Here is a 23,162-nt window from a genome sequence, read left to right as displayed (position 1 = left end):
TCAAAGTCAAAAAATATTGTAATGCATACACCATGTACTAACCCCATACACATGCCCGCTGCGCGTGCACTTTTTCCGCCGTGAGGTGCACATATCCGCAATTTGCGTATGATCGCTCCCGCGTTCCTGCGCGTGGTATGGGTATTTACGGCGGGGTTTGTGAATGCATAGAGGGTTATCAGAACATTACATATTTAACCCAAATAGTGCAGATTTTACACATAGTCACCCCGCACCACATCAACAAGTATCAACAGTTTAAACAGTTCCAGGACTAGAGGATTCGTCTTTAGATGATAGGAAGGGTCAGATTAAGGTTCGAAGGTGATGTCTAGTATCCAGCTGTAGTGTATTTTAAGGGTAACAATCCGGTGTTGGTTAGAGAAAGATATCATGTTCCAGCGTATAGTTATGTGCAGAAATAGAATATATATATAAACTGTATTTACTGTATATTATGTATGCGGCGGGAATCCAGAGGATACCACCCCCAAGAGCAGTTGAGAAAGACATCGCCCACCTTTTCAAATCAACCTATGACCTCTCCTGTAATGTAAAGATGCACCTCTGTGTTCAATGGACAATGAGATTACAGTGACCATTGTATTGTGTATGTAAGTTGTGTATAAAAAGCCCGTTGTTGCCTGGCCGGTCAGAAGACTCTGAACGCTCTCTACCTGATGGGCGGAGGACTGGCCCAGGTTGCGCTTGCGAACATTCTCACGTATGTACATTCTCTGTAGCCATTATTCTGTTGTAGATTTATCTTGTTAGCCTGTAGTGTATAATTTGTACTGTTTTACCTTTTGAAATAATCCACTGTGGCCTTAGAACCCTGTGGTTCAACTACATATCGGTGTTGTGTCCTCATTTTCCTGCTAGGGTTTAAAGCGTATTTTACTGTATAAGGTTTAAGAGTATATTGATAAGGTGTACGGACTGCGGGTACTTTATACCGTCAGCGCTACTTAAGGTTTAAAGTGTAACATCATTACAGTGCTTTGCGGCACATGGTTTAGAGTGTAAGAATAACATTGCATTGCATTACGTATAAGGTTTAAAGTTTATTAAAAGTGTGTGCGCGCGCTGTGCGTACTCTGTACACTCAGCGCGGCGTGTGTACGCCAAGTACGTACAACGTACGGGACTCTGTACGCAAATAGCGTACAAAGTGCGTAGCGCATGTATTCAGTATAACGGCCATAGCGGCTCAACGGTAAAAGTGTATCTAGAGGTATAGCTTTATGGTTTAAGATAATATCGACATTATCACAGCACAGCAAAAAGTTGCTAGCGAGCGATCAACTCGGAATGACCGCCCAATGTCTCCAGAATTTTTCATACCATATATAGAGGAAACTGGAGTAATTGAATTGTCGTATAATTTGTCTACCAATTTTGAGAATGCAATCTCTGTGACTCTGAGAAGTCAGTAATGGTTGTTGCCATCTTTGAAGGGGGATGAATTACCGATGGTCAGGATGCTGGCCGTCAGTATACAGACAACAGTATGCCGGTAAGCGGGGCAATCGCAGAAAGTCCCCTTGCAGGCTTGCTGCGTTTGCCACGCTGCGGGCTCGGTGACTCGCTGTGCTCGCCACAGATTCTATTCCTGCTCTATGGGTGTTGTGGACACTTACGAGTGGGAATAGCCTCAGTGAGCCGGGATTCTTGCATTGTCAGCAGTCAGGATTCCAGCGTTGGTATTCTGACTGCCTTGATCCTGGCTGCCGGCAATTTAACTGCATCACTTTGAAGGTCCTACAATAACAAACACTGTTTCACTGGGTTCACTACGATATGCCGGCGGCCGGGCTCCCGGCAACCAGCATACCGGCGCCGGGAGCCCGACCACCGGCTTACTGACAGTGTGGCGAGCGCAAATGAGCCCCTTGCGGGCTCGCTGCGCTCACCACGCTACGGGCACAGTGGCGCACTACGCGCGCCACACTATTTTATTCTCCCTCCAGTGGGGTCGTGGACCCCCACGAGGGAGAATAAGTGTCGGTATGCCGGCTGTCGGGCTCCCGGCGCCGGTATGCTGGTCGCCGGGAGCCCGACCGCCGGCATACTGAAGACCACCCGTTTGACTTGCTGAGACACTGGCTACGGTAACATTGAAAGTCATTCACAATCAACTATGGCCAACTCTGGATGAAATGGATCGTAGCATCTCTTGTGGGATAAGTGACACTTCCTCCAACAAACATATTTGTAGAATCTATGCCATGGCACAATGAAGTTAGCTGCACAAGCTGGAACATCTTACTAATGTGTAGAATCTAGGAGCACTTCAATTGGTTAGCAGTAGTGATTGCAAAATTATGCATACAGCAATAAAATAACTACATATCAGTAACCAGAACTGCTATGGGCATCAATCATCAGTGATCCCTCTCTAAGTCTGCTGCGGGGACTGCTGGCAGCACACCCCTCTTCCCCGGCTACTGACGATGGCATCTCTCTGTCTCCAGCTGTAGCTCTGCACTGGGCGGCTCTGTTACAGGTGGCTGTGGCTCCCATAGGGACACACGTTCACCTGTTTTAAATTTAAAGGAACAGGTGCACCAAAAATGTAACGTTACGTTGGAGCCAAATTGAAATTACTCACTACATAAGGAAGTCTCTGGAAACTAATCAGTGCCAGAGTTATTAGTTAGCTCATATCCTGTACTCAAGCATCTGCTCTATTTGACTCCCAGTATAATTGTCATTGTTCTGATCCGTCCCTTCTGATGATTTTCCTTTTCTGCTCCCTTGGTACTGCTTCTAGTGATCTCCTGGTTCTCACTTTGGCTTCCCTCTAACCAGATGCTGCCTGTTCCCTGGTACAGCACTGCCTGTGTGATTTTGACTTGATTCTGTTTCTAAGGTTTCGGTATGCCTAGCTGCAACCTGTCCTTCTGTCTGCTTTCAGTTCCTCTAGAGTCCATCAGCCCATACATTAGGAAACCAGTCAGAGGACCATGACTTGCGTATCGGGTGCAGCAAATCCCAAACCTCCTTGAGGAGGAGGCCACCAATACATTAGACTACACTCCTCTATTCTGGGTTTACGCCACTCAAGTCCGGCTGAGAGCTCGTTTGACTGGAGTGGTCGCATGGGACACCGGGTTATTAAGGGCAGCCATCCGTTTCTAATGTGGTGCAGGCCACCAGCCAATCAGAGCTTGCGGACTGGCAGCGCCGGCTCCTGAATGGCTGCCGGACTGCAAGCTTTAATTGGCTCCTTATACTCTGTGTCTCTCTGAAGGTACTCTGGGGGAAACTGTTTGCATTTTCCTGTGTGTGTGTGTGTGTGTGTGTGTGTGTGTGTGTGTGTGTGTGTGTGTGTGTGTGTGTGTGTGTTTATATATCACATAAGCATGTCTAAGGACTCTGTATCTTGTGCTGCAGAGTGTGTATCTTCCCCTGAAGTCTATTCCATGTACTCAGGGCTGCAATATGCTGTCTCAGCATTCTGAATCCGAACCGCCATGAGTGGATTCTATTAGGGGAATGAGATCCCAGATTTCATCTAGGATAACTCAAAATGAGAGTGAAACACAGGTTTTGAGAAAGTCTGTTGAGTTTTTGTCATATTCAGCTCCCACTGCCTCCTCATCAAAAACCCCTATTACATACCCAAAGAAGCATGCTCTTGACCAGATAATGCAAGCTGACATGGATACCGACTCTGATACAGGGGACGGTGATGGGGATATGCAAGGGGGAGATGCATCCCTTGCTAAGGGGGTGCAACTCATGATTGAGGTTATTAGGGACAATTTACACATTACTGATAAGTTACCTGAGCAGGTAGAGGAGGCTTACTTTACAGACAATAAGAAAACCTCCATTACCTTCCCTGCATCTAAGGAATTAAACGCACTGTTTGAAAAATACTGGGAATATCCGGAGAAAAAGTTCCAGATCCCAAAAAGGTTTCTCATTGCTTTTCCTTTCCCTGAGGAGGATATGAAAAAGTGGGAAACCCCGCCTGTAATAGACACTTCTGTATCTATGTTGTCTAAAAAGGTGGTTTTACCTGTCCCTGGGTCTACCGCTTTAAAAGAGCCGGTCGACCGCAAGATTGAGACTACACTGAAATCACTATACACAGCTACTGGCGTAGCTTTAAGACCCACTATTGCTTGTGCGTGGATTTCTAAAGCCATAGTAAAGTGGTCAGGCACTTTACTAGAGGAATTAGATACTATGGATAGAAGTGACATTGAATTGTTTTTACGTCACATACAGGATTCTGCAGGTTTCATGGTGGAGACCATGAAGGACCTTGACCATCTTAATGCGTGGGCTTCTTCCATGGCTGTTTCGGCACGCAGGGGACTCTGGCTACGCCAGTGGTCTGCGGATGCAGAATCCAAGAAAAGTGTGGAGAACCTACCCTTCACAGGTCAGGCTCTGTTTGGGGAAGCATTAGATACGTGGATCTCCACGGCAACTGCGGGTAAGGCAACCTTCCTTCCCTCAGCAACACTGCCGACTAGGAAATCATATCCTACGTCTACAATGCAGTCCTTTCGGACCGCGAAAGTTAAAAAGTCCAAACCCCCTTCCACTTTCTTTAGAGGAGGTTGGGGTAATCCAGAAAACCTGCACCAACAGGTTCCCAGGAACAGAAACCAGTTTCTGCTTCCTCAAAATCATCGGCATGACGGTGGACCCCCCAGCCTGGAGATGAGGCAGGTGGGTGCAAGACTAAGAAATTACAGTCACGTCTGGGCGTCATCATGCCTGGACCCCTGGGTACAAGATATTGTTGCCCAGGGGTACAGACTGGAGTTTCAAGAACTCCAACCTCACAGAATCTTCAAATCAGGCTTACCAGCTTTGCTGACAGAAAGTGCTATCCTACAGGAAGCCATTCAAAAATTGTTGAAGTCAAATGTCATTGTTCCAGTTCCACCTTACCTAACAAACAAGGGTTATTACTCAAACCTGTTTGTGGTACCAAACCGGATGGTTCGGTCAGGTCGATATTGAACCTAATGTCGTTGAACCCTTATTTGAGAGAATGCAAATTCAAGATGGAGTCTCTGAGAGCGGTGGTCTCAGGTCTGGAGGAGGGAGAATTTCTAGTATCACTAGATATCTAGGATCTGTACCTTCACATCCCGATCTGTCCGGCTCACCAGACTTATCTAAGATTTGCGCTACTGGACTGTCACTATCAGCTCCAGGCACTGCCATTTGGCCTCTCCACAGCGCCGAGGGTGTTCACCAAGGTCATGGCAGAGATGATGCTACTCCACAAGCAGGGAGTGAACATTATTCCATATCTGAATGATCTGCTGATAAAGGCATCTTCCAGGGAGAAGCTGCTACAGAGCATTGCTCTCTCAACTCGACTACTCCAGGACCACAGGTGGATCCTGAACCTTCCAAAGTCACATTTGGAACTGACAAGGAGACTATCCTTCCTGGGGATGATCCTCGACACGGAAGTATAGAGGGTGTTTCTCCCGGTGGAGAAAGCGTCGGTGATCCAGTCAATGGTCTGGGATGTCCTGAAGCCTGCCCGGGTATCGGTTCATCAGTGCATTCGCCTTCTGGGGAAAATGGTTGCCTCCTACGAGGCTCTACAGTACAGAAGATTTCATGCACGGTCTTTCCAACTGGATCTCCTGGACAAATGGTCGGGATCTCATCTTCACATGCACCACCAGATACGCCTGTCGCCGAAAGCCAGAATTTCACTCCTCTGGTGGCTTCAAACTTCTCACCTTCTCGAGGGCCGAAGGTTCGGGATTCAGAATTGGATCCTTCTAACCATGGATGCAAGTCTCAGAGGTTGGGGAGCAGTCACCCAAGAGGAAAAACTTCCAAGGAAAGTAGTCAAGTCTGGAATCCATCCTTCCGATATACATTCTGGAACTAAGGGCCGTGTACAATTGGATTTCTACAAGCGGCACATCTTCTACAAATCAGGCAATTCAGGTTCAGTTGGACAGTGTAACGACAGTGTCCTACATAAACTGATAGGGCGGAACGAAGAGCAAAGCCGCAATGTCAGAGGTAACAAGAATCCTCCTCTGGGCAGAAAAGCACACGGTGGCGCTGTTGGCGATCTTCATTCCGGGAGTGGACAACTGGGAAGCAGACTTCCTCAGCAGACACGCTCTCCATCCAGGAGAATGGGCCTCCACCCAGAGGTGTTCGAGGAGGTAACAAGTCATTGGGGTGTACCTCAAGTAGACATGATGGCCTCCCGCCTCAACAAGAAGCTTCTGAGGTACTGTTCCAGGTTGAGAGACCCACAGGCAGTGGCCGTGAACACCCTAGTACCCGTGGGTGTTCCAGTCAGTGTATGTGTTCCCTCCACTTCTGCTCATCCCAAGGATTCTCAAACTAATAAAAAGAACAAGAGTTCAGGCAATCCTCATTGCTCTGGACTGGCCAAGAAGGGCTTGGTACGCGGATCTTCTGGACCTACTGCTGGAGGATCCGAGGCCTCTTCCTCTTCGCGAGGACCTTCTGCAACAGGGGCTGTTCGCTTATCAAGACTTACCGCGGCTATGTTTGACGGCATGGAAGTTGAACACCTGATTTTAACTCGGATGGGCATTCCGAGAAAGGTCATTTCTACCCTGATTCAGGCTAGGAAGGGAGTAACGTCTAAACATTACCATTGGATTTGGAAAAAGTATGTGTCTTGGTGTGAATCCAAGAAGTTTCCTACGGTGGAGTTTCAACTGGACGGTTTCTCCTCTTTCTGCAAGTAGGTGTGGATGTGGGCCTACGCTTGGGCTCCATAAAACTCCAGATTTCTTACAGAAACAACTGGCTGCTCTCCCTGAGGTTCAGACTTTCTTGAAAGGGGTTCTGCACATCCAACCACCTTTTGTGCCTCCTACGGCACCTTGGGATCTTAATGTGGTACTGCAGTTCCTGCAATCGGACTGGTTGAAACCTCTATAGGAGGTTGAGATCATGTTTCTTACTTGGAAGGCTGTCACACTGTTGGCATTGGCATCTGCTAGGCGTGTGTCAGAATTGGGGGCATTGTCCTACAAGAGCCCCTACTTGATTTTACATGAAGATAGGGCTGAGCTCAGAACGCGTCAGCAATTTCTTCCAAAGGTTGTGTTGGCTTTTCATATCAACCAACCTATTGTGGTGTCAGTGGCTACTGACTCTTTAATCACATCAAAGTCCTTGGATGTTGTGAGGGCTTTGAAGATTTATGTGAAGAGAACTTCTCGTCACAGGAAGTCCTTTATACTCCCAACAAGGTTGGGTGTCCTGCTTCTAAGCAGACGATTTCTCGCTGGATTAGATTCACTATCCAGCATGCTTATTCTACGGCAGGCTTGCCATGTCCAAATTCTGTTAAGGCCCACTCTACCCGTAAAAGCGGCTTCTTCCTGGGCGGCTGCCCGGGGTGTCTCGGCTTTGCAGCTTTGCCGGGCAGCTACTTGGTCAGGGTCGAAAACGTTTGCAAAGTTCTACAAGTTCGATACTTTGGCCTCTGAGGACCTTCCGTTTGGTCAATCTGTTCTGCAGGAGCCTCCGCGCTCTCCCTCCCATACTGGGAGCTTTGGTACATCCCCATGGTACTAAATGGAACCCCAGCATCCTCTAGGACGTAAGAGAAAATAGGATTTTAATTATCTACCGGTAAATCCTTTTCTCGTAATCCGTAGATGATGCTCGGCGCTCGCCCAGCGCTTCGTTTTCCTGCATTGTTACTTAGTTAAGTACTGCATTGTTACTTGTTAAGTACTGCACCGTTACTTGGTTAAGTACTGTTGTTCAGCTGTTGCTGAATCATTTCAAGTTGGTTAGCTTGGCTTTCCTTTTGTTATGTGTGAGCTGGTGTGAATCTCACCACTATTTGTGTATTTCCTTCTCTCGAAGTATGTCCTTCTCTTCGGGCAGTTTCTAGAGTGAAATAGAACAAGTAGGCGCTAGTGTAATGGCTATGAGACAACAATAGTATTAATACTGACTACAGCTTCACAATTTGAGGTGCTGAACCTCAAAGAAACATCAGAAATATAGTAAAAAACACGGAGAAGCGCTGTCATTAAAGGTATTAATACAATGTATTAAAAAGGTTTTTATCACAGTATTAAAAATGAAAAGAAAACGTAAACATCCTGTGACTTAAAATATTACTTAGTAGCAAAACACCAAGCATTAAAAATTGTAACAATTCACATTACTCATTGGAGAACTCCCCTGAAACAATGTATCAATCTACCATTTGAATGATACATTATACTGTAACTCTTGTAGCTAAAGGGAATTCCTTATAATGAGCTCCACGCGTGGGCTAATTGAGACACATGAATTCATTTGATGATTTGAAAGTTTGAGAGTTCATCTGTGATATAAATGTATGAACTGTTCTGAGGAAACAGCCCCAGGTTTGAGGCTGAGAAACGCGTCAAGCACCCTGCCCGTCATCCCGCCCGGCATCCTGCTAACTGCTATAATCAGAGACTGATCGTTTACACCCAGCAGCACGCTTCTGACGGCCTCCACTGTTAAGCGTCCTGCCCGGCACCTTGCTCGGCATCTGGCTGACCGCATTAAACGGAGATCAATTCCATGACAGCCAGCAGCACGTCCCGGATGATTTCCAATAGAATGCAGTAAGAGAGCAGTTAAGTGTTTGGATTCATGCCGCTCTGATTGATACCGTGAGTGCTCCATCTATTATCACCTACAGCTCCGGCCATATCTCTTCCTGCTGCAGTATCTGAGAGTGGGCAGCCGGCGCCCACGGCTAAAAAGCAATTACTGTTATACTGCATAGGCTGGGGTAAGCATAAATAACAGACTGCCTAATAGCGTTATATGCTTAAACTGTTATCGTGCTATATATAGCAATATACGTATTAAGCTGCCCCAAAAAAGCCTTTCAATTCCGGACGTTATTATTGGGGGCCAAGAGGTGATAGAGATCTCACAAATAACTGATAATATTACTGTGAACAGTTCATACATTTATATCACAGATGAACTCTCAAACTTTCAAATCATCTAATGAATTCATGTCTCAATTAGCCCACGCGTGGAGCTCATTATAAGGAATTCCCTTTAACAACAAGAGTTATAATATATCATTCAAAGGGTAGATTGATACATTGTTTCAGGGGAGTTCTCCAGTGAGTAATGTGAATTGTTACAATTTTTAATGCTTGGTGTTTTGCTACTGAGTAATATTTTAAGTCACAGGATGTTTATGTTTTCTTTTCATTTTTAATACTGTGATAAAAACCTTTTAATAAATTGTATTAATACCTTTAATGACAGCGCTTCTCCGTGTTTTTTTTACTAGTTTCTAGAGTGAGTCTGGTAGGAGGGGCATATTAAACTCTTAAAGTGCCTATGGCTCCCAAGGAACCCGTCTATACTCCATGGTACTAAATGGGACCCCAGCATCCTCTCGGACTACGAGAAAAGGATTTACCGGTAGGTAATTAAAATCGTATTTTTTTATGGTCTGTACCACTTTTTGGCTTTCTAAACTTCCATTGAAAGTATAGGAAAATGGGCGCCTTTACCCGTGGCCATGCCCCCTTTTCAAATTTGTACCGATTTTTATGTGTAAAATGTTGGAGGGTATGTGTACCCAGTATGATATCGACAGTGACGTGACCTTGCAGCGGGGCCGGCATCAGCTAGTGCATACACAGTTGCCAATGCCAGCAGCAACAAGCGACAGCAGCGAGGAGCGGAGGCAGCAAGGCCCGTGCTGGAGAAGCCGCCCATGGTCCGACGGAAGATGTCGCTGACGACGCGCAGGATTGTGCATTGTCAGCGACATAGTGCATGCAGTCTAGACGATATTGTGAACGATGTGTCGTAATCAGGCACATTGTCAACGATAATGTGTATACCCTGCTTAAGTGATATCCATGCTTGAGGCCCTGAGCACAGGTGACTTAATTAGTACCTCAGTTATTTTTAATTTAACCATCTGGGCTGAAGCCTGGATATCACTAAAACCTGCAATGTTAGTGTTCCTTGAGGACCGAGGTTGGGATGGCTGCTTAAGACCATACTTGCCTACCTGACCCTCTCCATGAGGGAGAAAATGCTCTGTTCCTGGACTTTCCTGGTAATGTATGATTGCCATCACCTGTGGTGAAACACCTTTCTTATCAATTAACTAGCTTACCACAGGTGATGGCAATCACACATTACCAGGAAAGTCCAGGAACAGAGCATTTTCTCCCTCATGGAGAGGGTCAGGTAGGCATAGGCGTGCGCAGGACATTTTATTAGGGGGTGCACGATTAGAAGGGCGTGTTACCGGTATTACCGGTAGCCCGACACTTCATGACATTAAGACATCAAGTTTCTGACCTAAGATCCAAACTGATAGACTGGATTCCGCCACTCCCACGTGGTGGCGACCATGCCCTACTGCTGAGGAAAAGAGAAAGTCTTTGGATATACAAACTTGATACCATTGCCCCGAGGGGCATGAATGAACATAACCCACTGTCCATTTTTTTGAAATAAGTCATGTCTTCACCTGCATGTCTACTGTTATTATATACATCTAGTTATTATATGTTCTGCCAATTTAACCCTTTCTCCTCTACCCCGTACACATTTCCTCTGTATGTCGATCCCTGTTCTGTGACCTCATCGGCCTCTGTGATACCATAACTTATCACTCTATATCACTATAGGTGTTGTTAATATGCTATACAATATCGCTGTCTGATCCATTTATCATTACTGTACACTGCCTATTATAAATATACTTGTTTAATTGTAACTAATTGGCCACCGAAACACGCCCCCTAAGGATATGTGCACCGCTGCTTGGGTGCATGTACCTATACACTTCCCGTACTGATAGCGATATCGGTTGCCATGGATGCGGTGCATGCGTACCGCATCACCAGTTATCGCTAGGCGACCGGGGACGCGGCATAAGCGCCGTCTCTGGGTTGCTATGGATGCGATGTACTTCCGGTTGAGACCGGAAGTGGTTCCCCGTCGGCCGGGGCGCCCGCGGCTCCTAAAACAATGTGTGAGACGACTCGACTTATGTGACACATAGCTACCTACACGTCTGTCTATCATCTCTGCTTACTGATCTGTTTACTGCACACTCCCGGGAATACCGGAAGTGACGCAATGCGGTCCAGAAGTGCGTTCCACCGCACTTCCCTGGCTGTTGGGGGTGTGCCTAAGGGCCAATTAGTGATGGTATTTAACAGGGGCCGGTGAGGCAATACCTCTGGTTCCAGTTGACTGCACTATTGATTTGTGTTGCTATGCTGCTTGTTTGACTAAGCTGTGAACTCCTTGACAAAGGTCCTGGTGTGGACCGAAACGTTGGAGGAGGAAACCGTTACTTGGAACTGTGAGATTGACCTCTTCATTAAATTTCCATTTCACTTGGTTGATTTAAATCTAGAGAGTGCTATTCTTTCCGCACTAGTGGAAAATACTGTATTATATATATATATATATTAGTGATGAGCGGGTTCGGTTTTACTCGGTTCTCAAAACAGAACCTTATGGGCTATCCAAAACACGTGACATCCGTGAGCCAATAAGATGCCGTTTTGAGAACCGAGTAAAACCGAGTAAAACCGAACCCGCTCATCACTAATATATATATATATATATATATATATAGAGAGAGAGAGAGAGAGAGAGAGAGAGAGAGAGAGAGAGAATCTGTTTAATATATGTTCAATTTGTATATTTTATTACCATGGATTATAGTCTAATCTCTCGAAATGTATATTGATATTGAATTTGAACTTGTCCTCCTCCAAGAGGAATGCTGTATTCTGTGGCGTTGGCACATGATGAGGAGAGAGAGAGCGTGGGTGGGAGCATGAGCGGGCATGACATCATCACAACACATCGCACTGGTTAGAGGAACTGGGAGTAGTATTACGTCAGTGATGCTGCACCATAAAAATGAACGACAGCCAGACTGAGCGGAGGGGGTGGCGGGTGCAATGGGCGGGAGGACACAAATGAGCACACTAGGCGATCGCCGATACTGCAGCAGCAGCAGGTATGTGTGAGGGGGTTACAGACATTAGGGGGTGCATGTGTGCACCAGGCACCCCCCCTGCGCACACCTATGCAGGTAGGCAAGTATGCTTTAGACCAGTGTTTCCCAACCTCGGTCCTCAAGGCACACTAACAGTTCTGGTTTTAGTGATATCCAGGCTTGAACACAGGTGACTTAATTAGTACCTCAGTTATTTTGATTTAACCATCTGTGCTGAAGCCTGGATATCACTAAAACCTGCACTGTTGGTGTGCCTTGAGGACCGCGGTTGGAAATGCCTGCTTTAGACGCTTGTCTATCAAGATAAGGGCACATGAAACACAGACCCTCCAACATGACCCGCCCCACTAGGTACAAAATGCTCTGTTTCTGGACTTCCCTCTTAATTTATGATTTCCACCACCTGTGTTGAACTAGCTAAATGATAAGAAAGCCGTTTCTTCACAGGTGATGGCAATAATAAATTAAGAGGGAAGTCCAGAAACAGAGCATTTTGTACCTAGTGGGGCGAGTCATGTTGGAGGGTATGGAAACACTGGCTACTAGATACATCTGTTCTGTTTTATTTACAATGTGTAATACCACAATCCACCACACAGTGGCGCTGACGGGTAATAATGCATCAGCACAGAGAGTGGAAGACGCGCCGTGGCCTGTGCGTGAGTACCGTACGTCGTTCCTCTCCGATGTAATCCCGCCCTCCCCGTCTCTAGGGGTCGCTGTTGCCCGCGCCGCTCCTCCGTCCTGTCGGTGAAGGCAGAGTGTCCGCGTTACATCCGGTTCCCCAGTGCACGTCTGTTTCGGACTTGTGTGTGTGGCGACGTCACTCCGGGCGCAGCTGTCAGCCGTGCGGGAGGGGCTAGTGCGGTAGGTCAGTGCGGGAGACCTCCGGCCAGCAGGAAGAAGTGAGTGGGTTATGTAGGGACGGCCCCATGTGGTGAGGGGAAGTTATCACCCTCAGAGGGGCGTCACTCCCCACCTGCTGCTCCCGCACCCACCCTGCGCACTGTACACCGAGGGGAGGTGGTACCCCTCCGGCACCCCCATGTGTTCCCCTTCCCCAGCCTCCAGTGTCTGATCAGCACCTCTACCCACATGAGGGCACTGCCCACAGCTTGTCTCTGTGCCCGCCCGAGGACAGCAGTGAAGTAGCCCGGTATATCCCGGTGCTCCATGAGCTCTGGTCCCTGCCTAGCCCTGCCTGTGCCAGCACCCCAGTAGTTGTGGCTGTTGTGGCAGGTAAGGGGGTGTGCTACAGACTTGGGGCAGAGAGTCCCGCTGGGACCGCTGGCAGCATGGAGGGACTGTCACTGAGTGATGCTGAACAAAAGTACTACTCGGACCTTTTTGCCTACTGTGACACTGACAGCACCAAGAAGGTGGCATCCAATGGGCGAGTGCTGGAGCTCTTCCGGGCGGCTCAGCTCCCCAGTGAGGTGTCCCTACAGGTAATGTCTGCTGGACTCTGTGGTGCACTTACTGTGCTGTTGAATGAAACTGATCTCTTTCTCCTTGGTTTTGATTTTACCAAAGAGCATGTGTCTCACAGGCGGGCATACTGTGTGATTAAAATCATTCTTTCCTCTGTTTTCTAGCAAGAGCCAAGGTGGATTTTATAAACCTCTTAAAGCGACAAAATTCACACTAATGGTTTTTTTTAGCATGCAAAAGGCACAACCTGCGTCTTTATACTGCATGTATTTGCAGACAATTGTTTTAGCTATATTGGAGAAACTTGTCCCAGCTGGCTGCCTTCATTTCTTGTGTAAATTCTGTAGACTTCACTTGTCTATCTAATCCTTATCTATTAAATGTCACAGTAATTTCAGAACAGAACATTATATTCATTTTCTTAGTTCCTCAATATATTAATTTACAGGTGATCTCTTAATGGCTTGTTCAGGTCAGTGTTTTGAGAGAAATTGTTGAACTGCTTTGGAAATCGTGAAGCTGTTGTTATCATGACATTGGTCCTTCTATCTTTACTGGTTAGATAGCAGCAGTACACAGGTCTCTGGGGCTGTATTCTCTGACACCTGTAATGGTCCAGCACTGCAATATACAGTAGCAATCATAGATCATGTATAGGGCAAATCCATGAAAATACGGGCATCCAATAGGGCTTAAGTCATAAGTCAAAACGTGCAAGATGTTGGCGTTATTAATCAGTTGAAGTGCTCTAGTTGGCTAATAATTTTTGATTTTAGGGCTCGTAAAACGATCAGTGTTTTCTGCAGAGGTTCCCAAACACGGTCCTCAAGGCACCCCAACAATCCAGGGTTTAGGTATATCCATGGCTCAGCACAGATGGTTAAATCAAATTGACTAAGGCACTAATTAAGTCACCTGTGGCCAAGCATGGATACATTTAAAACCAGGACCGTTGGGGTGCCTTAAGGACTGCGTTTGGGAATCTCTGGTTTACTGAATGAAAACAATATTATGGGTGGCATTCATTCATTTGCATATAAAGCAAGGAAAATGCAGGTATTTGATGAAATTATCACATAATGGGATGGATGAAATGACATCAGAGTTGGTTGGAGGTGCGGGTTCCTGGCCGAACTCTGACCTTTTTTAAAAAAAAAAAAAGAGCAATCCTTTTACAAGTTCAGCCAGGACGTCGCACCTCTGGCCAACTTGGGTGTCATTACGTCGGACTCAATATCAAGGGTAATTTAATGGCAATAAGGCAATTTTTAACAGCCATAAATAATTCTTTCTCCATGATATGTTAAAACCTACAATAGTGAATCTGATTCTGTTAGAGAAAAAAGTGTTTAAGATTTTGAGATTTTGCCTACTTTATGATTCCATGTGCGAGATTAAATTCTTATCATGGGTCCCCGCACCGCAACTATTCAAATGTTGCTGCCGACTGACGCGAGAAATTCATTTCAACTCGCTAGCCCCCCCCTGGCAGGGGCGAGCTGAAATGTGTGAAAAGTGACCCGTTTGCTGCTCAAATGGGACTTTTTTTTCATTGCGCCCATTTGTTTAGTCAGGTTTTGCCGCTTTAGGTGTCTAAACCTGACTTATGGGCACGATTACGGAGGACAATTGAATATCGCTCCGCGAACTTCCGTGACTTTATATGGGGGATTGGGCATGATTAAACAATTGAATCCCCCCCACATTACTTTATTAGCCACTTAACTGATGATTTTTCAATTCAAAAACACTTTCTTTAAAAAAAATAATATTTTTAAAAAGTGAGTTTTTTTCCAATTTTATTTTAACTTTTAATATTATTATATTATGCACTGATCGGTTTAAAAAAACAAAACAAACAAACCCCCAAAATTGGAGGACACAGTGGGGCAGCACAGTTGCATGTGATCTGACCATGCCAGTTAAGTGGTTAATACGCACATTGTCATACCAAATTTATGTAGATTTGTCCCTATATTGCAATAAAATTGTCAATTTTGTTTGAACACACACATACCACTTTCAGACCTACAACCCAAGATTTTCCCTGCTCAGTCCCGGGTTTTTCACCTGTGAAAAATCTTGGGTTTTTGCTTGAGACCCACTTTCACACTATACCTGAGACCTGGGAAATTCCCGCACCGACACCTTTCAGACATAAGCCTGATATGCCCTGGCATTATACAAGCCGGGGCAGACCAGGCTACTCTCATGTCTCACTCACACTCACACACACACACTAGCCAAACTTGTACACACACATCACACACCAGCAACCAGACCTCACCACAACAGGCCGGCTGCTTCTACTACTCACAGCAACACGGACTGCAGCAGCTGGCGCATGCCCCTTCCATGCACCCCTGCCCCCTCCAGGCAGTCCAAACACCAATCCGAGGCATCTAGGTGTGACCCGGGAGTAAATTCCCAGTTTGCACCTTTCAGACCTAAGCTGGATTGTCTACCTGGGACGTAAGTGCCAAGAAATCCCCTGGTCAGTTGCAGGGTCGGCAACCCTGATGCGCGTTCATGTGCAAAACCCTGGGATTTTGGAGGATGTCTGAAATGGGTAATCGTAACATGTCTCTTGAATGGTGATTCCATTACTGACTTTAAAAGTACTGTAGGCTGATTTATCAAGGATAAATGACACAAAATAGCACTTAAGCTATTTTGATAGTGCTGTATATGGATTGTTCACATTAGTGGGGGCATAGCAACTCTTACCAATAAAAACAAACGGGTGCCATTTAATATTAGTATAATGTTATAATGGCAGGTGATGCTTTATTTATTGGCTTAAAGTCTGATTTACAGTTGCTTCTTTTTCTGCCTCCAGCGTCCTTCCTTATTAATAAACAGAACAGTAGAAAAGGAAAAGTCCCCCAAACCCTGCTGTCTAGTTATGATTTAACTGGTGCTTGTTTATCAGATGAGATAATGTTGTTGTGCATTCTTGTTTTTGGTGGTGTTCTTCCCGTATGGTAATATCCTGAAATTGTATAATGTTATAAGACAAAAATGTTTCCTAAACTCTGCAGTCCATGTTTTAAGGATATCCATGCTTAAGCACAGGTGACTTAGGGTGTGTACACACGGTGAGATCCTTTGCTATGCCCGATTTTTTATTTGCGATTTCCTTTGAACTCCCCGGAGCCCAGATAGCACAGATTTTGACTAACTTTTCTTGAGATATGGACTATGGGGTCAATTCTATTCAGCGACAGTTGAATAGCGCCGGCGATTAGCTCCCGACGCTATTCAATTCAGCTCCAGTTAAGTCGGTGATGGCCCGTTCTCGCCGAGTAAACAGGTTGAATTGTCGGGAGAACGGGCATTCTCCGACTTAACTCCCCGGCGCGAGCCTGATTCCCAACAGAATCAGCCTCGCGCCGACCGCGCAGCAGCACTTTTGTTGGGTTTCCTCTCTCATCCCCCGGGGATGAGAGAAGAATTCCCGACAATTGAGGGTCACTCGTCGCTGTATTGAATAGCGCCGGGAGCAAACTCAAATCAAATGGTCAACTGTCAAAGGGTAGAGGTCCTAATGTGAAAAACACAATTAATTTCAATTTATTTTATATAGGTGGCAAATACATTGAAGAGAAAAAATGGGAGCTTGTCTGAAAACTTTGATCATATCTGGTAAATTTTACTTAAAAAAAAAAAAAAAAGCATCAATACACTGCTTTGTAGATTAAGCAGTTAGGACAGAGAATTTGTGTTTAGCCATCATGGAAAATAAAATAAAAATAAAAAACAAAAAACTGGGGGGTATCCAATTGACTGCAGGTAATTGTATCACCGTGGGCTATCCTATTAGCCCCGATGCGGCATGCACCCAAAGCATAATCCACGACAAGCGGGCGATCGGGGATTTATCCCCGATTCCATAGGTTTTTCGCGAACTCGTAGGTCTGTTATCATGTAATGAAAACAGCCTGTAATAGGATACCGCGATAATGACCATCGGTCATTAATCGCTATTTCTGCCTGTTTTCGTCAGCCAAAAACGGATTGTGGTTCATTAGATACCCCCTAATCTGGAAAATAAAATCAACTTTTAATAAACCATCCCACAATTTTGTATATACTTATATACTATTCCTTATTCTGGAATATGTGTTACCTTGTGTGAGTTAGTGGTTTATTCTCCACTCCATCCTTGTATTGGAGCGTATGGCTATTTACAGAAATGTGCAGAAACAGTACCCACAGTGTTTGTTTTTCTGTATTGTGTGCAGGAACTTAATTCACAGATTTTAATTAGATCATGGATTCCTAACCATTTTACGCAAATTCACATTAGTTTGTGTTTGCTTAAATATAGAACATTTATTATGTTTGCACTAGAAATAGTAATAAATATGGAGGGCCAGCCCCATCCTTCATTAGGTGCACCTCCCTGCAGCAATTTGCGAGGTGTGGCTCCCTTTACCTTGTAATCAGTGCTGCTCCCAGTTGCACTTTATGTGAGTGTTATAAGAAGACAAGAAAGAGAAAATGCTGTTTTCAAAGTGAATATTGAACCTGATTGTGTCTAGTCAAGTGTTGTATTGACGTACAACACATACTTATAACAATAATTGCCACAGAACTCTTCAGTTTGTAATCCGTATTGCAGTATGCAGGGCCGTTTCTAGACAATTTGGCTCCCAGTGCGAGATTTAAAAATGCGCCCCCCCCCCCCCCCCCCATTGCTATAAAAAGAAAAAGCATGCATGCGCGCTCCCGACAAGGGTGTGTGGCCTGAATAAAATGGGCGTGGTCTCATTAAAGTGGGCGTCGCCTCATCTGATATCATCACGCCCACCACAGGGGAGAAAAATAAAAATAAAAAAGTCCCCATTTTACACATTACAGCAGGCAATTGTCCCCATTTTACACAGTGCGGCAGGCAGGTGCCCCCATTTTACACAGTGCGGCAGGCAGGTGCCCCCATTTTACACAGTGCGCCAGGCAGGTGCCCCCATTTTACACAGTGCGCCAGGCAGGTGCCCCCATTTTACACAGTGCGGCAGGCAGGTGTCCCCATTTTAGAGAGTGCAGCAGGCAGGTGCCCCCATTTTACACAGTGCGGCAGGCAGGTGTCCCCATTTTAGAGAGTGCGGCAGGCAGGTGTCCCCATTTTAGAGAGTGCGGCAGGCAGGTGTCCCCATTTTAGAGAGTGCGGCAGGCAGGTGTCCCCATTTTAGAGAGTGCGGCAGGCAGGTGTTAAGTGGGGGGGGGGGGAAGGAAGGGCGAGAGAGAGAGATAGAGACACTACTTACATGTTCCCGCTCTTCGGGTCCGGCCGCCTCACGTCCCTCGCGCCGGCCGCCTCTTCCTTCCAGGCTTATCTCCTCTCCTCCCTCTTCCCGAGCGTTCCTGCTCGGGGGGCGGGGTTTCGCGGAATGACGCGTTTGCGTCGTGACGTCACGACGCAAACGCATCATTTCCGCGAAACTCCGCCCCCCCGAGCAGGAGCGCTCGGGAAGAGGGAGGAGATAAGGAAACACAAAGTGCCGCGGCGGGCGCCCCGTGTGGTTGCACTGCTCGCCCGCCGCTAGAAACGGCACTGGCAGTATGTATGTTTACAATGCGTATTGCATATGATATGGCGGTTTTAGTACTTTTTTTTTTTTTTTTTGTCCCCCCTCCAAAAATCTCTTACATCCTAGAGGATACTGGGGTTCCATTTAGTTCCATGGGGTATAGACGGGTCCACTAGGAGCCATGGGCACTTTAAGCATTTGATAGTGTGGGCTGGCTCCTCCCTCTATGCCCTTCCTACCAAACTCAGTTTAAAAAATGTGCCCGGAGGAGCCGGTCATGCTTATGGAAGCTCCTGATGCGTTTTCTGCATTTATTTTTTTGTTTATTATTTTCAGGCAGAACTGGATGGCACCAAGCCTGCCTGGTTCGTGGGACCTAGGGAGGGGAACGGCCCAACCTCTTAAAGGGTTAATAGTCCCGTTCCCCGCTGACAGGACACTAGCTCCTGAGGGAACTATTCGCAATCCCCACCACGGCGAGTGTACATTCCCGCAGCACGCCGCCACCCCTAGCAGAGCCCAAAAGATAGATGAGTGGTGAGTACTAAACCGGTGTCCCGGTTAGCTGGCCGCCGGCCATTATGGCTGCATGAGGGTACGGAGATGCACGGCTTCTAACCGGGGTGGATTGCGTCTCCAGACTCAGTACACAACTGCGTCTCAGTACACTGTACACAGTACCCAGACTGGCAAACAAAGCTTTAAATTGGTTCTCTTTCCATTTTAAGCACAAATTACCTCAGCCAGTATAAAAAAGCGGAAAGACTGTGCGCCATTGAAGGGGTGGGGCTTCACTATGAGCGGATCCAGCAGCTCACCAGCGCCATTTTCCCTCTGCAGTGGACACCGACGCTGACTGAAAGGGACGCGCAGCTCCTACAGTGTGACTCCAGATTACCTCAGCGGTACCAGGGGGTCATAGCAGGGGGGAGCGATTATTAGTGTACTAAGTCCCCAATCTGGCTACTTAGTCTGCGACCGGCTAAACTTGGCATTAGCGATAAGGGCGCGGTGTGCTGGCTCCAAATACCTCTGTCTCCCTGGAAGGGCCCTTTGTGGGTTAATTGTGCTTTTAACCTTTCCTGTGTGTGTGTGTGTGTGTGTGTGCTGTCACATTTTCAAGCGGGGCTGAACCAGCGTTGCTGGATTCCGTCAAAGGAATGATTTCCAATATCTCTAATAAATTGTCCCGCAATGAGAAAGAGACGCAATACTTAAGACAGTCTGTGGATGAGATTATGAACAGAGACTCGGTCCCCAAACAAGCATTTCAGTCCCTTGCCCATTTGTCCACAAAAACGAACTCTGGCCCATATCCTGCAGTCTGACGCTGAGAGGTCAGTCATGGAGGAGGGGGAGGTGGATTCAGAAGGGGGAGGGGGACGCTGCTCAGTCAAACAGAATAGAGGCTCTTATTGAAGCTGTCAGAGATGTGCTACAAGGTGATAGAGGAGTGTGAAGAACCTTTTTTTAATATAAAAAAGAAGTCCTCAGTCAATTTTTCTGTGTCAAAGGAATTGAATACCCTGTTTGAAGAACCATTGGTTAATCCTCAAATCCCTAAAAGGTTACTCTCATCTTTTCCTTTTCTTCATGAGGATAGGGAAAAATGGGAAAGTCCACCGATAGTGGATGCATCTGTGTCCAGGTTGTCACGGAAGATTGTGTTACCCGTCCCTGGTGCAGCCTCCCTGAAAGACACAGCTGATCGTAAGATTGAGACTACACTCAAATCCTTGTACACAGCTGCTAGGGTGGCTCAGAAACCCACTATAGCATGTGTGTGGATTACTAAAGCTATTGTTGAATGGTCAGGTAACCTTTATTGAAGGGTTGGATTCCGTATCTAAGGGGGAGATTGTGTTAAGGGGGATACTCAAGGAGCGATCGCTGCTTAAAATCTAAGCAATTTGACTAGATTGCTTAGGTTTTAAGCATGATCGCTCCGTGTGTACCCCCCACAGCGATAGCGATGCGCATCGCTATCGCTGGTGCTAGATTGGCCTGCCATGCAGGTCACTCATTTCACCCGCTGGGTGAAATGATTGGCCTGCCATGCAGGTCACTCATTTCACCCGCTGGGTGAAATGAGTGCTCCACCCCGCGCGCTCATCACACATCGGGCTGTGCTGAGCGGTGGGAGAGATGTGTGCTGAGCGGTTCGCTCGGCACACATCTCTCCCACATCGGCCCGTGAATACAGGCCATTACTCCTGCAACATATACAGGACTCTGCAAACTTTCTGGTGGAAGCCATAAAAGAAGTAGGTTTGCTTAATGCACGCACCACTGCTACGGCAGTGTCAGCATATAGTTACACCAGTGGACTCCAGGAAAGGTGTGGAAGGTCTACCCTTTACAGGAGAGGCTTTATTTGGAGATGAACTAGACAAATGGATCTCCAAAGCTATTGCGGGTAAGTCCACATTTCTTCCTTCTGCAACTTCCCCCACCTGGAAGACCTACTCAGGACCTACTCTACAGACCTTTCGGACTGCCAAGTTTAAGGGCAAAGTCAGAGAGTCTTCTACTGCCAACAGAGGTGCTAGAGGTAAACTATGCAAACCAGCAACTGCCGGTTCTCAGCAACAGAGCTCCAGTTCTGCTTCCCCCAAGCCTTCTGCATGATGGTGGATCGCGAGGCCTGGAAGACTGGCAGGTGGGAGCCCGAGTAAAAAAATTTCAGTCACATCTGGACAACATCATGCCAGGATCCCTGGGTCATAGATCTTATTTCTCCTTCGTCCTAGAGGATGCTGGGGACTCCAAAAGGACCATGGGGTATAGACGGGATCCGCAGGAGACATGGGCACACTAGAAGACTTTGAATGGGTGTGAACTGGCTCCTCCCTCTATGCCCCTCTTCCAGACCTCAGATTCTGTGTCCAGAGGAGACTGGTCACACTCTAGGGGAGCTCTACTGAGTTTCTCTAAAAAGACTTGTTAGCTTTATTATTTTCAGGGAGCACTGGTGGCAACAGGCTCCCTGCTTCATGGGACTGAGGGGAGAGAAGCAGACCTACTTCTGTGAGACTGATAGGCTCTGCTTCTTAGGCTACTGGACACCATTAGCTCCAGAGGGTCCGATCACTTGGGTCGCCTAGCTGCTAGCTCCCGGAGCCGCGCCGCCGTCCCCCTCACAGAGCCAGAAGATCGAAGACAGGTGAGTAACCGAAGCAAAGAAGACATCGGAAGGCGGCAGAAGACTTCAGTCTTCCTGAGGTACCGCACAGCGGTTGCGCTGCGCGCCATTGCTCCCGCTCACACAGGCACTGCATGGGTGCAGGGGGGGCGCCCTGGGCTGCAATAAAAACCTCTTTTAGAAACTATCTGGCTATTTTAAGGTGCATAGGCATTATTTGTGACCCCCGCCAATATAATCTTAGCGGGACCGAAGCGCGCCTCTTAGGGGGGCGGGGCTTCCTCCTCAGCTCTGACCAGCGCCATTTTCTCTCCACAGCTTGCTGCAGAAACGCTGCTCCTGGCCCTTCCACTGCTGTCACAAGTAACAGGGTGTTCAAAACAAAGGGGGGGCACTTAATTTTGGTGTTGGTTGTATTATATTACAAGCGCTGATAGGTCTGGGGCATTGTGCTTTTCAGACAGGTGTGGCGCTGGGTGTGAGCTGGCAAACTCCTTCTCTGTCTCTCTGAAAGGCCTTGCTGTGGGTCTGTCCCCTTTAGCCCAGTGTGTTTGGGGGTGTCGGTACGTGTCGACATGGCGAAAACTAAATGCTCTTCCCAGGAGGAGGTTAGTGTGAGAGCTGCGCAGAATGAAGGTGTGACTCTATCGGCACCACCGACTGCTGATTGGGTTGACATGTGGAATGTGTTGAATACCAGTGTGGCTTTGTTACATAAGAGGTTGGAAAATCTGAGTCTCCGAACCAAGCATGGAGGCAATCCATGGGAGATGTGGTACCACACACTCAGGCTCCCTCGGGGTCCCAAATGAATGCCCTTTTTGAAAAAGCCTGGGAAATGCCAGACAAAAGGTGGCACATTCCCAGGAGAATTGCTATGGCATACCCGTTTACTTCTCAGGATAGGGTTGGGTGGGAGGCAACACCCACGGTAGACAAAGCTCTAGCATGATTGTCCAAGAAAGTGGCGCTACCGTCTCCTGAAATGGTGACCCTTAAAGATCCTGCTGATTGGAGGCAGGAAGCTACCTTGAAATCTATTTATGTCAAG

General features: G+C 46.9%; 1 protein-coding gene across 6 annotated transcripts in view; it reads left to right on the top strand.

The window, feature by feature from the left end:
• Positions 1 to 12,715: 12,715 nt before the first annotated feature.
• The window catches only part of REPS1 (RALBP1 associated Eps domain containing 1), a 403,472-nt gene continuing 393,025 nt past the window's right edge, over positions 12,716 to 23,162 (top strand). For 3 of the 6 annotated variants that reach the window (XM_063917447.1, XM_063917443.1, XM_063917442.1), the window contains exon 1: positions 12,716 to 13,452. In XM_063917447.1, the coding sequence (XP_063773517.1) occupies positions 13,300 to 13,452 (153 nt within the window). In that variant the 5' untranslated portion in view covers positions 12,716 to 13,299. The remainder of the gene's footprint in view (positions 13,453 to 23,162) is intronic. The other 3 variants (XM_063917444.1, XM_063917446.1, XM_063917441.1) reach the window with 1 other exon arrangement.

This window comes from Pseudophryne corroboree, chromosome 4, assembly GCF_028390025.1.
Source record: "Pseudophryne corroboree isolate aPseCor3 chromosome 4, aPseCor3.hap2, whole genome shotgun sequence".
NCBI lineage: Eukaryota > Metazoa > Chordata > Amphibia > Anura > Myobatrachidae > Pseudophryne > Pseudophryne corroboree.
Note: the sequence above shows the minus strand (reverse complement) of the source record. Positions and strands in the feature narration are given on the sequence as shown.